This window comes from Balaenoptera ricei, chromosome 3, assembly GCF_028023285.1.
Source record: "Balaenoptera ricei isolate mBalRic1 chromosome 3, mBalRic1.hap2, whole genome shotgun sequence".
Lineage (NCBI taxonomy): Eukaryota > Metazoa > Chordata > Mammalia > Artiodactyla > Balaenopteridae > Balaenoptera > Balaenoptera ricei.
In genome coordinates this window covers 89,435,169-89,451,535 of record NC_082641.1, presented here as the reverse complement: position 1 = coordinate 89,451,535, position 16,367 = coordinate 89,435,169, and the positions used below count along the sequence as shown (strand labels likewise).

The 16,367-nt window shown below is 33.8% G+C and overlaps 1 protein-coding gene across 7 annotated transcripts in view; it reads right to left on the bottom strand.

Moving 5' to 3' along the window:
- The window catches only part of FER (FER tyrosine kinase), a 462,877-nt gene that overhangs the window by 290,768 nt on the left and 155,742 nt on the right, over positions 1–16,367 (bottom strand). For all 7 annotated transcript variants that reach the window (XM_059916864.1, XM_059916866.1, XM_059916867.1 and 4 more), the window contains one exon: positions 10,556–10,745. In XM_059916864.1, coding sequence (XP_059772847.1) covers positions 10,556–10,745 — 190 coding nt within the window. The remainder of the gene's footprint in view (positions 1–10,555; positions 10,746–16,367) is intronic.

Below are 16,367 nucleotides of genomic sequence, written 5' to 3'. Positions count from 1 at the left end.
AGCCTTTAAATAATACTGAGAGAAGGGAATCAATGAGGTATAAAGAAAAACTAGTTTCAACTGACAGAATGAATAAATAATGGTATGGCATAAATTGACAACAAAGAGAGTTATTTTTAAAAGGCAATATAAGTATTAAAAGCTGTTAATTGAATTTTCCATAATTGCAAACTTAAAAGAAAAATGTTATTTTAGGAATGAATAATTATAAAATATAATGCCATTTAGGAATTTTTTTTTTTACTCAAACTAAAAGAAAACTGTCATTAAAAAATGTGATTATGAGTTACATTTTTATAAAAATTGCTTTGTGCAAAATTTTAAACACAAACTTTAATAGTGTCGTAGAAGAAAAAAATGAGCTTACAGTAAACTAATAACACTAAAAATTTTCTTTAAAAAATTAGCTGGTCAATCCTATTGATGCCAGCAATATATAAGTAAAATTAATTACATGATACTTTGTTTAAAAAATACTTTGTAATCTATTATGGCTAAAGAACACAATACAGTCGGCCCTCCACATGTGCAGGTTCTACATCCACAGATCCAACCAACCATGGATCTGAAATATTTGGAAAAAAAAATTCCAGAAAGCTCCAAAAAGTAAAAGTTGAATTTGCCCTGTGCAGGCAACTATTTACATAGCATTTACATTGTATTTACAACTATTTACGTACCATTTACATTGTATTAGGTATTACAAGTAATCTACAGATGATTTAAAGTATCATCATGTGTGTAGGTAATATGCAAATACCATACCATTCTACTGCAGGGGCTCCTGGAACCGATCCCCCTTGGATACCCAAGAAAGTCTGTACTTCAAATACAGAGTAGATCCCAAACATGCTTATCTATCATCTAAAAATTAACAGGATACATTTTTAAAAGAAAATACTCATGCTTAATGAAAAATAATATCAAGACTAAGGAATAAAGACTAGCAGAAAATAAGCATTTACATTAAATCATCATTTCTGTGATAATTATCATCTACATAAAAGACAATGGTAGTTTACTAAGTTGCAGGCACTGTTCTACACGCTTTAAATGTGTAAACTTAACTATTCCTTACAACAAACCCAAGAGTAAGTAAAACTGTAATTCCTGATTTACACATTGGGAAATGAGGGCAGGAAAAGTCCTGAAACTTGCCTAACACTTCCTAAGTGGTAGAGCATGGATACAAATCCAAGCAGTCTGGCTCTGCAGCTGGAGCTCTCTCTAGAGTGACGACTCTATTGCAGTAACTCATTAGTCATTATCTCTGTAACTACTGGAGACTTTGTCACTCTGTTAGAATACCACTGCCACAATTATTTATAAAATGAGAAATATTTGATAGAAGCTAACATCAACATTTAACCCATTTTTTAAAAAAACTGAATGGCATCAATTATAACCTATAAACAGATATTTTGAAATTCTGTACCTATTCGGTCCCTCTGTAAACATCTGTTGAGTGTATATCTACGTACTGCTAGGCACCTAAATTTTTTCTAATATTTTAATATATGGATATATACAAGTCAAAATGCAGCCAACTTTCAAATTAATTGTTAAATCAATTACTTTTGCTCCATCTACCCCCACCAAACCTATGGTAGGGTCTAAATCTATTTTATCTTTGACCCACCCTTCCCACAAAACCCCGGTACAAAATATTCATGTAGTAATGATTAAACACTTGTTTAATCTCAAATGACTGACTAAATCTGAGTTATTAATCTTTTAATTTGCATTAATCATAGCAATATTTAATTCTTGCCTAACTTTACTTTGTTCTTTTATTATATCCTTTTAGAGCTAGCTAACCCCTGGCTAGTTAGTTTGTGCTAAGATATTAAGAAATCCATAATTAAAAAGACAAATTAGGAATATATATATGTATACATATATATACATATACATGAAAATGAAAGGTAGCTTTTTCATTTGGTTTGTAGTATATTACATGCATATATGTGTGTGTGTGTTTGTGTATAAAAATGAAAAAGTTACCTTTCATTTACCATATACTTGATTTGGCTTATTTACTCACTGAATATGCATATAAATATGAGCAGAGATAGTTAAAATATAAGTTAAAAACAGCTTAAAATTTTGTTTTCTTTCCCCCTGATACTGAAGATACAGTGGCCTAATGCAAAAATGTCTCTGGCATCATCCATTAACTAGTCTGTGATGTGAAATGACTTCATTTGTATGAACCAAAGAAAAATGAATATTTAAAGGAATCTTTTTTAATTGAATATAATTGACATACAACATTATATTAGTTTCAGACGCATAATATCATGATTTGATATTTGTATATACTGAGAAATGATTTCCACAACATGTCTAGTTAACATTCATCACCACACATAGTTATAAAAATTCTTTTCTTCTGATGAGAATTTTTAAGATCTACTCTCTTAGCAACTTTCAAATATATAATAGAGTAGTATTAACTATTATCACCATGCTGTATATTACATCCTCCTCATTTTATTTTATAACTGGAAGTTTGTACCTTTTGACCACCTTCACCCATTTCACCCATTCCCCATCCCTACTTCCGGCAATGAAACACAGTCTGTTCTCTGTAACTATGAGTTGTTTTTTGTTTTGTTTTGTTTTGTTTTGTTTAAGATTCTATATATAAGTGAGATCATACAGTAATTGTCTTTCTCTGTCTGACTTATTTCACTTAGCAAAATGCCCTCAGGGCCCATTCATGTTGTCACAAATGGCAAGATTTCGTGTGTGTGTGTGTGTGTGTGTGTGTGTGTGTGTGTGTGTGTGTGTGTAAACATATATATGAGATAGATATATATATATATATCTCACATCTTTATCCATTCATCTATTGATGGACACTTAGGTTGTTTCCATATCTTGGCTATTGTAAATAATGCCGCTAGGAACATGGGGGTGCAGATATCTTTTCGAGTTAGTGTTTTCATTTCCTTTGGATAAATAAACAGAAGTGGAATTGCTGGATTGTATGGTAGTTCTATTTTCAATTTTTTGAGGAACCTCCATACTGTTCTCCATAGTGGCTGCACCAATTTACATTCCCACCAACAGTGCAAGAGGGTTCCCTTTTGTCCACATCCTCGCCAACACTTGTTATTTGTTGTCTTTTTGATAATGGCCATTCTGACCAGTGTAAGGTAATATTTCATTGTGGCTTTGATTGGCATTTCCTTGATGATTAGCAATGTTAAGGAATCTTGACCTGAATCATTTAGAAAAATCAACATGTTTTTTATAATGTAATCATTATCACCTCCTAACTTCGTTTTATAAATTAGAAATTTATGCATCAAATAAACATAAAGCATATACCTCTAAATACACTTTAAGTATCAGATCTACAGGAGAATTTATTAATTTAATGGTCTAGAAAGCCACTGAAAGTTCAGCATGATAAAATTCTTGTCACAGGAAAGCTGGAAGCAATAATTTATTAATCTATAAAACTGAAATATTAATGTCGATATTAATGTAATAATTAATATCCATAACTGACATTGTTCTCAGGTTAAGAAACCTTTAAATTACTTTGAGAGTAAAATCTAAACCTATATAAACTGTACAAAACCTTCCAAAATGTATCTTACATATAATCTCTATTTATACACATAGTAAAATTATAGGATTTCACCAGCTGTCTTTATAATAACAAACAATTGTAAACAATGTAAATATGTCACTTCTTTGCTCAGAGTCTTATTTCTCTAAGAGTTAGCATCAAAGTCCTTACAATGGTCTGCGTGACTATGCGATCTAAATGCTCACTACTTCTCTGACCCCATCTCCTACTACTCTGGCTCACTCTGTTCCAGCCACACTGGCTTCCTTGTTGTTCCAACACAAGAACCAGACTCCTGCATCAGTGCCTCCCAACTGCTTTTCCCACTGCTTGGAATATTCTCACCCCAGGCAATCTCATCATTTGCTCCCTTAGTTCTTTCAGATCTCTGTATAAATCACTTTATCAGTAAGCCTTATTTGACCACCATATATATGAAAACCCCTCCCAGCACCCTTTTTCTCCCTGCTTGTTTTATTTTTCTCCAAAGAACTTACCACCACCTGACATATATATATGTATGTAGGTGTGTGTGTGTGTGTGTGTGTGTGTGTGTGTATGATTGTTTATTGTCTGTCTCCTCCAATTAGAGTGAAAGGTCCATGAGGACAAAAAAAAAAATGTTTATCTTGTTCACTACTGTATCCCCAGAACTTAAAATGGCACCTGATGCCTGACATTCAATAAATATCTGTTTGTTGAACAAATAAATGAAAAAAAAAGTAACTGTATACTCACTGTTACAAAATGATACTTAAAATATATTAAGTAAAAAGTAAGGTACAGAACAGTATTGTATGTTTTACCATTTGTGTCAAAAGAGCAGGAAGCATATAATATAAATTTATGTTTATATTTGCATACAATGCTTCTGGAAGGTTACCTCTGAGGTAGGGAACTAGGGACTAAGGAAAGGATACTTAGACACCTGTGCACGTATATGTACTACATATTCAGAGAAATTAATTAAGGTTTTGCCTTCATAAATAAGAAATATTACAAAAGATAATCCTACAGAAAAATCTACAATTCATACTTAAGAACTCAGTAAGTATCTACAAATTAATTTACATGTGAACTAAGGTACATTATTAGAAAAAAGTAAAATAGAATCTTTTTGTAACAGTATTTCTTAATATATAAAATACTCAACATAATCTCATTTCAGTGTCACAGAAATCCTGTCAGGCAAGGTGGGTACACATTCATTTCCTCCTTTTATGGAAAAGAAAACTCAGAAAGGTTAAGTAACCTGACGATAGTTACACAGCAGAGACAAAGCTCAATTCAGGTCTCCTGATTCTTAGTCTGGTACTCTTCTCAGTGTATTTGATAGTAAGGCTTGGAATAACATTTACCTTATGTATTTAAAGAAAGAAAATATACCTGATGATGAAAACAGATAAAGCTTCAATGATGCTGTCAATATATCTCAATTGATATCATTCCAATTTAGTGACTAACTATAAAATTGAAAATATATTGAACATTATGGTAAAATGAATTACTATCAAATCATAATACAGACAATATTTAGTCAACAAACCAGATATTTTGTTGGTTGAAAATGTAACAAAACAGGATTTTATTGATAGTGCTGCTCAATTAAGCAGAACTCAATAAAATATGCAGAGAAGATAAATATATGTTGTGTATTAGTCTAGTAAAAGGGCTTAAAAATGTGCAATTTCAGAAACATCAAAGTAAAGGCAATTATCTTAGGATAGCTAAACATATTTAAAAATTAGGAACTCATTCCATGGTGCCAGATATATTTGACATACAACAGAAATTCTTTCAACAAAAATTATTTGGCCTAAAGCACATGCTGTTAAAAGGAAAATAACTAGATTACTCTGGAGTAAAAAGGAAGTTCAATTCCTCAATTCAACAGACACTGGTTAAAAACTTATGTTCTTACAACTGGATAGCTAAAAACAAACGTGATATTTTTGAATAAATTAAGAGAGAGAGAGAGAGTAAAGTCAGACAATGTTTAGTCAGGGACTAGAAAATCTTGGTATTTCCATCATTATCCAGATAGGGCAGCCAACAAAGAGTTTAGCCTTCTAATTTGCCCCAGAAGGCAGATTCTTCTGCCTGCAGAACTAGAAGTGAAGAATAAAATAAAATAATCCTTGGGTCTATAGTCCATTTAAACAACTCAAATGTCTTCAGCATTAACAGCACATTTAAGTGTCAATAACTCAAATGGATAAGAAAGGATCTGTCTTCTAATTCATCATTTCCCAAAGTACAGTTTCCATTGCACAGTGGTCCCTTCAGGACACTCTTTGAAAAGGGATTGGAACAGCATTTCCAGAGACACTGCATTCCATGCTATAGTTCTCCTCTTGGGAATTTGATACAAAAAGTTTAGAAAATTCCTGCAGTCAATACAACTGTTTCTTTTGCCTTAACTGGATATGTCCGAAATTCTAAAACTCATTTTTCCTTGGAACATTTTTCGAGGACACCAAATTCTCTTGATTTTCTACTACCTCACTGGTCATTCCTTCTTAATCTCTTCCTGATTCCTCCTTGTCTAGACCTAACTTGCAGTGCCCCAGAGTTCAGTCCTTGTTTCTCTTTTCTTCTCTATCCTCTCTCACTTGGTGACATTCTATAGTCAAATAATTTTAAATGCCATTTGATGCCTACAACTCTCAAATTTATATCTCCAGTCCAAACCATCCTCTGGAACTACCAAATTTCTACACTGATGGGGTTTCTTTCTTTCTTTCTTTCCTTCCTTCCTTCCTTCCTTTCTTTTCTTTTCTTTCTTTCTTTCCTTCTTTCCTTCTTCTTTCTTTCTTTCCTTTCTCTTTCTTTTCTTTCTTTCTTTTTCTTTCTTTCTTTCTTTCCTTCCTTCCTTTCTTTCCTTCCTTCCTTCCTTCCTTCCTTCCTTCCTTCCTTTCCTCCCTCCCTCCCTCCCTCCCTCTCTTTCTTTCTTTTTTGGAAAAACAAGCTGAAATCTTGCTCTTCCTCATCAAAACTGCTCTATGTGTACTCTTTCCATGCACTTGAAACAAATTCTATTCCTCTAGTGCTCCTGCGCAAAACCTTAAAGTTGTCCTTGACTCCTCTCTCTCATACCCCACATTTAATCCACAGGAAATCTCATGGGCTCAACCTTCAAAACATATCCAGAAGCTAAACACTTCCTGTTAGTTCCTGTGATACCATCCTTGCTCAAACTGTCATCTTCTATCACCTGGGTTGCTGTAACAACCTCAATCTTCCATTCTTATTAACCTTAAGCATATTATCAACACAGTGATCCATTTAATTCAAAAGTCAGAGCATGTCAATCTTCTGTTATAACCTCCCAACCCAATGGCTCCCCATTTCATTCAGAGAAAAGCCATAACCCTTAATTATGTTCCACAGGTCCTGAGATCTGTTTTCCATTACTTCTCTAATCTCATTCGCTATACTCTCACCTTCCACTCTACTCAGAGCTCCTTACTGTACCTTAGAGAGTCCAGACCTGCCCCTGCCTTATAGTCTTTGCAATAAATACACCCTCTGACTAGAATGCTCTTTCCCCAGAAATTAAGTGGTTTACTATCTCCCCAGTTCAAGATTTTGTTCAAACGTCACTTTCTTGTGTAAAAATTGATAAGTGGACGCCTTTGAATGGTAAGTAGAACTATGAGATATTTTATTTTATTTACTATTCTTATTTTATGTGGTAGGAATATATTATATTTATTTAATAACATTTATTATTTTGTAGTTATTAAAGCCACATATGTTGTTTTTAGAAATCTTGGAAATTAGGAAAAATGATAAAGAAAAAAACTCCTACCATGCAGAGATTTTGTGATGACTATTAACCTATTATTTCATTTTTTTCATTAAAAAGAACATTGTTTATATAAAAAATGTCACTTTCTCGATGATGCTTATCTTTACTTGCATTTAAAATTGTATCCCAACCTGTGACCCTCTAGACCCCCAATCCCCTATCCTGCTTTGTTTTTACACCTTGGCATTTAGCACCTTCCAATATAATATATAATTTACTTATTTATTAACTGCCATTCACCACAGAATGTAACCTCTAAGAGAGATTCTTCATTAGTTTTATTCACTGATATATTACAAGCATCTAGAAATATCCTCGACACATAGTAGGTGCTCAATAAATATTTCTTGAATGGATAGATGAAACATACTTATCCACAGATAATAGAGAATTACTGTGCAATACTTAATATTTATCAATATCATTTTCTTCTTGGTATTTTGGCTAAAATTAGACTTAGGTGAAAAAAGACAACACTAGAAGGATGACTTTTCCTGACAAAGATGTTTACATTACCTGTCTCCACAGTTTTTTAGATTTCTGTAAATTAATAGATGGGTCTTAATTCTCATCGAATTATAAAGTCAAAATAAATATCAGTACATCTAAGAGCCTGACTACAATTCTAACCCTGACATCTGAATCACCCTGGAATTTTTATAAGAATATACAATCCATGGCCCATCTCAGCAGTACAGTTCCTTAAGGGCTCTCTTTCACAGAAGCATTCACCACCAAAGAGTCTGAGTTTTGGTTAACACTGCCATTAATTAGGATCATGTAAAATAGTTAATACTTACTCTTAAATAATATTTAGGCCAAGTTTTTACTATTTTCCATGATATTATGCTTTAATTTTTAGTTCTTCCAATTCTTCCAATATTCAACTAAATTTCCCTTGTAGAAACACCATTTATAAGGATGGAATTTATAGAGGAAAAAGCAATGGAACTGCTTACATTAATTTCAGGCTTTTTGGGTAATGTTATTCATAAAACAATGCTTAAACAGTCATTTGGGGGAAAATCGTTTATACTTTTAATATTTTGACTGTTTTTGAATAAAATGAAAAGTTATATTCTAATTATTACTGAAAGATGGAATTAAGCAAAAATTTCACTGATATACGTGGGAGTATTATTTAGTTTTAAGAACTAAGAATTGCAAATATTTCTACTTGTTTTATAAAACATACTGAAAAACTCATTAATTGCCATCAATCTGAGGAATGTCCTGTTTGATTTATAAAATGTTACTTTATTACTTTAAACTACACATAGCATTCCTTTGTAAATTCCTTAAAGACTTACTAAAGTCATTGCTTCAGTGAATAGATAAGATGTATAGAAACAAATAGCATTTCAACTATTTAAAATAAACTGGATAAATGCAATATGTGACATCACTTTCTAAAAATTTATAAGGTATTATCATTTGGGTATAAGAGAAAGTTTGACAGTACCAGAAAGCAGTTTAGCCTCTTAAACTGAATTATACATTCTCTCTAAAACATTATTTATTCGTTTATTGAAAAAGTTTTTCTTCAATGATTATGAAAGATAAAACTCCAAATGATTACAAGTTCTTAATGAAATAAGAATTAATGAACTGTTATATTTTAAATTCCAAAGTCTAGTTTTTAGTTGTTGTTACCAAATGGGGATATGTTATCATTTAGTGACTTGAAGAACTATCTTTTATTCTATAATAATAATGCCAACATGAGTCATCTGCATACATAATTACTTAAAATAAATTCGATAGCCCGTTTTAACCTATCTGCCACTAAAAAAAGGCTATGAAGTAACCAATTCCACACCCACATGGGGACAAGGAAATACTATAAACCACACTTAGAGAACAAAAGATTTACTAACTAAGGTTTCAAAGCCAAGCAAAAGAATAAACCTTCAGAAGTTCCTCTGAAAAAAATGCATATGTTAGTTATCAAAAATCAAGAAGCAAGAAAATTAATCCAGTAGGGTCCCTGGTCTACATGGTAAGATGTTTATTGTCTGGTAGGACAGTAAAGGAGAGCAAAAAATTATAATTCATAATTCACAATGTAATATATAGATCACTATGGCTCAATTAATAAAAAATAGTAATAACCACAATAATTTAAACACTTCCTATTCATATCCAGATTTATCTAGAATTGGACATTTCAAATGCAGTCTTTTTTTCCTATGGAGACATTTGAATCCATTTAACAATCAAATTGTACTATTTAGAATCACATAAACTAAAAATTACTAAAATATCACCTATAGCATAATTAACTGTAATATAATAGTTCTATTTATGGACTGCACACAGTTACCCACAGAAAAATCCAAGGATACAGCTCAGGTTTTTTCAACCTTGGCACTATTAATATTTTGGTTTGAGTAAGTTTTTGTTGAGAGTAAGAAGGGATGGGCTGTAACGTGCACTGCATGGTATTTAGTAGCATCACTGGCCTCTACCCACGAGATAGCAATAGCATCCACCAGCTGTGAAATCCAAACATGCCTGGAGACATGGCCAAATGACCCCTGGGGGGCAAAACTGCCCCCTGATAGAAACCACCAACATAAGATAAAGGAAGGAAGAAAGGAAGGGGAAGAGAGAGAGAAAGTAATTTTAAACTAGGCATTCTTAAACAGTTAATAAATCTGTATAAAATAAAGTTGAATTTCTAGTTGCTAGATTTAAATGTGTTTATTGTAGTTTAAGGCTATTTATAAGAAAAAATCGTCTTTAAAAAAATCAATGTTTTGTATTGTGAAAACAATAAACATATCATCAATCTCAGATAAATTCTACTGTTCTTATATAAGAAAAAAATTAATAAATATCTTTCTCCTTATTTCTATCTTAAGAATAACACCCTACCTTCCTGCTGTCTCCCAGGAATAAAAACAATTGCAGTCTTTGTTTTCAGTTTTGAAGGCAAGAGAAGAGCTTTTTCCTTTGACTCTACAGGTGGTTCCTGACAGTGCTCTCCAGGTGACCTGAGGTGACTGACAAGTCTATTTTGCATTTACAAACAAGTTTAATAGGACCTGCATATTAACAAGAGTAATAATTTGTTATAGCAACCAAAATTACTTTTTGTATTCACTTATTACCTATATACTACTCTTTCAACTTTCTCATTTGATTACTCTTTGGCTTACCATAGATGTAACTGATCGTGCATCTTCTTCATAATTTACTACTGGAGGCGGCTCTTTCCCATCATTTTCTTGCACTTTTTGCTCTAGCAATTCTTTCTGTGCTGTAAACTTTGCCTCAGTGCATCTCAGCTGCTGGACTGACTGTTTTAGCTCTTCAAGTGTCTGTTTTTGGCTTAGCAGAAGTACAATACTAAAAGAGAACAGATTTAATATAAATTATTTCAACTTCTTAAAGAAATAAAGACTTTAAAGGAAACTATATATATATGTATATTTTGGTCCTATTTTCTTTCATTTTCCTCTTTATAAGAGTCATTCAGAATCATAAGAATTATGAAACTAAACAGATTTTGAATCATCACAGTAGTTATTAAATGTTAGCATTAACAAAATGGAAGGAAATGTTTAGAAGCAAAAACCAAATTCAAGATGCTTTCAAATGTATTATGATATATAGCATTCATTTCATTTTACAGTTAAACCATCTACCTCACAAAGTACAGACACTTAGGTCCAGAAGTGTAGAGCCTAAAATGAATTGATATGACTGAAGGAGAATCTTAATTTATTTCAAATCTCAAATGGAACATAGCTAAAGTCAGACCTGTGCCTAGAGTAAAATAAACCAAATCAAGGTGACAGCCTGGAACCAAGCTGTGTGCATATTGTGAGGGGTGTGTTTTTAGATCTGGGGAAAGCTGTTCTGATAAGGACAAAGGGAATGAGTGTAAGTCCCCAAATCTTCCCCACAACACCATTATAAAGACAGTAGGCTTCCCCATTTCTCCGTTAGAGAACAACACAGGCCACATGTTACCTTATAGTGATCTTTTAGCCCTTGGAGGCTGTCCCTAATAGGAATTTCAAATTAATTCACCCACATTAAAGCCACAAGAAAACAGGCAGTGCCGGTGAGGAATACCTCTGGGAATGCTGTCATACTTAGTGTATTAATACCTTTTTTTTTAACATCTTTATTGGAGTATAATTGCTTTACAATGGTGTGTTAGTTTCTGCTGTATAACAAAGTGAATCAGCTATACGTATACATATATCCCCATATCCCTCCCTCTTGAGTCTCCCTCCCACCCTCCCTATCCCATCCCTCTAGGTGGTCACAAAGCACGGACCTGATCTCCCTGTGCTATGCGGCTGCTTCCCAATAGCTGTTTTATATTTGGTAGTGTATATATGTCCATGCCACTCTCTCACTTCGTCCCAGCTTACCCTTCCCCGTCCCCGTGTCCTCAAGTCCATTCTCTACATCTATGTCTTTATTCCTGTCCTGCCCCTAGGTTCTTCAGAACCTTTTTTTTTTTTTTAAGATTCCATATATATGTGTTAGCATACAGTATTTGTTTTTCTCTTTCTGACTTACTTCACTCTGTATGACAGACTCTAGGTCCATCCACCTCACTACAAATAACTCAATTTCATTTCTTTTTATGGCTGAGCAATATTCCATTGTATATATGTGCCACATCTTCTTTATCCATTCATCTGTTGATGGACACTTAGGTTGCTTCCATGTCCTGGCTACTGTAAATAGAGCTGCAATGAATATTGTGGTACATGACTCTTTTTGAATTATGGTTTTGTCAGGGTATACGCCCAGTAGTGGATTGCTGGGTCATATGGTAGTTCTATTTTTAGTTTTTTAAGGAACCTCCATACTGTTCTCCATAGTGGTTGTATCAATTTACATTCCCACCAACAGTGCAAGAGGGTTCCCTTTTCTCCACACCCTCTCCAGCATATATTGTTTATAGATTTATTGATGATGGCAATTCTGACTGGTGTGAGGTGATGCCTCATTGTAGTTTTGATTTGCATTTCTCTGATGATTAGTGATGTTGAGCATCCTTTCATGTGCCTGTTGGCAGTATGTATCTCTTCTTTGGAGAAATGTCTATTTAGGTCTTCTGCCCATTTTTGGATTGGGTTGTTTGTTTTTTTGATATTGAGCTGCATGAGCTGCTTGTAAATTTTGGAGATTAATCCTTTGTCAGTTGCTTCATTTGCAAATATTTTCTCCCATTCTGAGGGTTGTCTTTTCATCTTGTTTATGGTTTCCTTTGCTGTGCAAAAGCTTTTAAGTTTCATTGGGTCCCATTTGTTTATTTTTGTTTTTATCTCCATTTCTCTAGGAGGTGGGTCAAAAAGGATCTTGCTATGATTTATGTCATAGAGTGTTCTGCCTATGTTTTTCTCTAAGAGTTTTATAGTGTCTGGCCTTACATTTAGGTCTTTAATCCATTTTGGGTTTATTTTTGTGTATGGGGTTAGGGAGTGTTCTAATTTCATTATTTTACATGTAGCTGTCCAGTTTTCCAGCACCACTTATTGAAGAGGCTGTCTTTTCTCCATTGTATATTCTTGTCGCCTTTATCAAAGATAAGGTGACCATATGTGTGTGGGTTTATCTCTGGGCTTTCTATCCTGCTCCATTGCTCTATAATTCTGTTTTTGTGCCAGTACCATACTGCCTTGATTACTGTAGCTTTGTAGTAGAGTCTGAAGTCAGGGAGCCTGCTTCCTCCAGCTCTGTTTTCCTTTCTCAAGATTGCTTTGGCTATTCAGGGTCTTTTGTGTTTCCATACAAATTGGGCAATTTTTTGTTCTAGTTCTGTGAAAAATGCCATTGGTAGTTTGATAGGGATTGCATTGAATCTGTAGATTGCTGTGGGTAGTAGAGTCATTTTCACAATATTGACTCTTGCATCCAAGAACATGGTATATCTCTCCATCTGTTTGCATCATCTTTAATTTCCTTCATCAGTGTCTTATAGTTTTCTGCATACAGGTCTTCTGTCTCCTTAGGTAGGTTTATTCCTAGATATTTTATTCTTTTTGTTGCAATGGTGAATGAGAGTGCTCCCTTAATTTCTCTTTCAGATTTTTCATCATTAGTGTATAGGAAGGCAAGAGATTTTTGTGCATTAATTTGGTATCCTGCTACATTACCAAATTCATTGATCAGCTGTAGTAGTTTTCTGGTAGCATCTTTAGGATTCTCTATGTATAGTATCATGTCATCTGCAAACAATGAAAGTTTTACTTCTTCTTTTCCAATTTGGATTCCTGCTATTTCTTTTTCTTCTCTGATTGCTGTGGCTAAAACTTCCAAAACTACGTTGAATAATAGTGGTGAGAGTGGACAACCTTGTCTTGTTCCTGATCTTAGAGGAAATTGTTTCAGTTTTTCACCATTGAGAATGATGTTGGCTGTGGTAAAAACCCTCCAGAAAGCAGGCGTAGAGGGAACTTACCTCAACATAATAAAGTGTATTAATATCTTAATGAACTTTGCCATGCACTACTGAAAGTAAGTTACCAATAAGTAAAAGACAATTGGGAAAGACAGTCTCTTCAGGAAGTGGTCCTGGCAAGTTGGACAGCCGCATGTAAATCAATGTTAGAACACACCCTCTCACCATACACAAAAATAGACTCAAAATGGCTTAAAGACTTAAATGTAAGACAAGACACCATAAAACTCCTAGAAGAGATCATAGGCAAAACATTCTCTGACATAAATCATACCAATGTTTTCTTATGTTAGTCTCCCAAGGCAACAGAAATAAAAACAAAAATAAACAAAGGAGACTTAATCAAATTTACAAGCTTTTGCACAGCAAAGGGAACCATAAACAAAACAAAAAGACAACCTACAGAATGGGAGAAAATATTTGCAAACAATGCAACCTACAAGGGCTGAATTTCCAAAATATATAAGCAGCTCATACAACTCAACAACAAAAAGAACAAACAACCCAATCCAAAAATGGGCAGAAGACCTAAATACACATTTCTCGAAAGAAAAAATACAGATGGTCAATAGGCACATGAAAAGATGCTCAACATTGCTAATTATCAGAGAAATGCAAATCAAAACTACAATGAGGTACCACCTCACACTGGTCAGAACAGCCATCATTAAAAAATCTACAAATAACAAATGCTGGAGAGGGCATGGAGAAAAGGGAACCCTCCTACACTGTTGGTGGGAATGTAAGTTGGTGCAGCTACTGTGGAAAACAGTACAGAGGTTCCTCAGAAAATTAAAAATAGAATTACCATATGATCCAGCAATCCCACTCCTGGGCATATATCCAGACAAAACTGTAATTCAAAAAGATACATGCACCCCTACGTTCATAGCAGCACTATTCACAATAGCCAAGACATGGAAACAATAAAAATGTCCATCAACAGATGAATGGATAAAGAAGATGTGGTACATATAAATAATGGAATACTACTCAGCCATAAAAAAGAATGGAATAATGCCATTTGCAGCAACATGGATGCAACTAGAGATTATCATACTAAGTGAAGTCAGAAAGAGAAATACCATATGATATCACTTATATGTGGAATCTAAAATATGACACAAATGAACCTATCTATGAAACAGAAACAGAATCACAGAAATAGAAAACAGACTGGCGGTTCCCAGGGGGAGGGGGTTGGGAGAGGGATGGAGTGGGAGTTTGGGGTTAGCAGATATAAGCTTTTATATATAGAATGGGTAAACAACAAGGTCCTACTGTATAGCACAGAAAACTGTATTCAATACCCTGTGATAAACCATAACGGAAAAGAATATTTTTTGAAAAGAATGAATATATATGTATAACTGAATTACTTTGCTGTACAGCAGAAATTAACACAACATTGTAAATCAACTATACTTCAATTTTTAAAAATTGATTAAAAAAAAAAAGAACGAGATCCATAGACTAGGAGAAAAGATTTACAAAAGACACATTTGATACAGGATTGTTATCCAAAATATACAAAGATCTCTTAAATGTCAACAACAAGAAAACAAACAAACTGATTAAAAAATGGGCCAAAGACCTTAACAGATACCTTACCGAAGAAGATATACAGATGGCAAATAAGCACATGAAAAAATGCTCCACATCATATGCCATCAGAAAAATGCAAATTAAAAGAACAATGAGATAGCATCATACATTTATGAGAATGGCCAAACTCCAGAACACTGACAACACCAAATGCTGGCGAGGATGTGAAGCAACAAGAACTCTCATTCATTACTGGTGGAAATGCAAAATGGTATAGTCACTTTGGAAGACAGTTTGGTAGTTTCTTACAAAACTAAACATACTCTTACCATATGATCCAGCAATCATACTCCTTGGTATTTAGCCAAAGGAGTCAAAAACTTATGTCCACATAAAAGCCCACACATGAATGTTTACAACAGCTTTATTCATAATTGCCAAAACTGGGAAGCAACCAGTATGTCCTTCAGCAGATGAATGGATAAACTGTGGTATATCTGGACAATGGAATACTTTTCACTGTTCAAAAGGAACAAGCTACCAGGCCACAAAAAGACATGGAGGAACCTTAAATGTACATTACTAAGCAAAAGAAGCCAATCTGAAAAGGCTACATAATGTATGATTCTAATTATGTGACATTCTGTACAAGGCAAAACTATATGGAGACAGTAAAAAGAAAACTATATGGAGACAGAAACAAACCAGATATTCTTCACAGGGTGAATGATCAAAGTATGGTATATCTATACAGTCATGAGTTGAATTGTGTCCTCTAAAAAGATATGTTCAAATCCTAACCCCAGGAACCTCAGAATGTGGCCTTTTTGGAAATAGGGTTGTTGCAGATGTAGTTAGTTAAGATGAGGTCATACTGGAGTGGTTGGGCCCATAATCCATGACTGATGTCCTTGTAAGAAGAAGAAAATCTGGATACAGAGAAGAGACCACACAGGCAGAACATTATATGAAGATGGAGGCGGAGATTGGAGTGATGC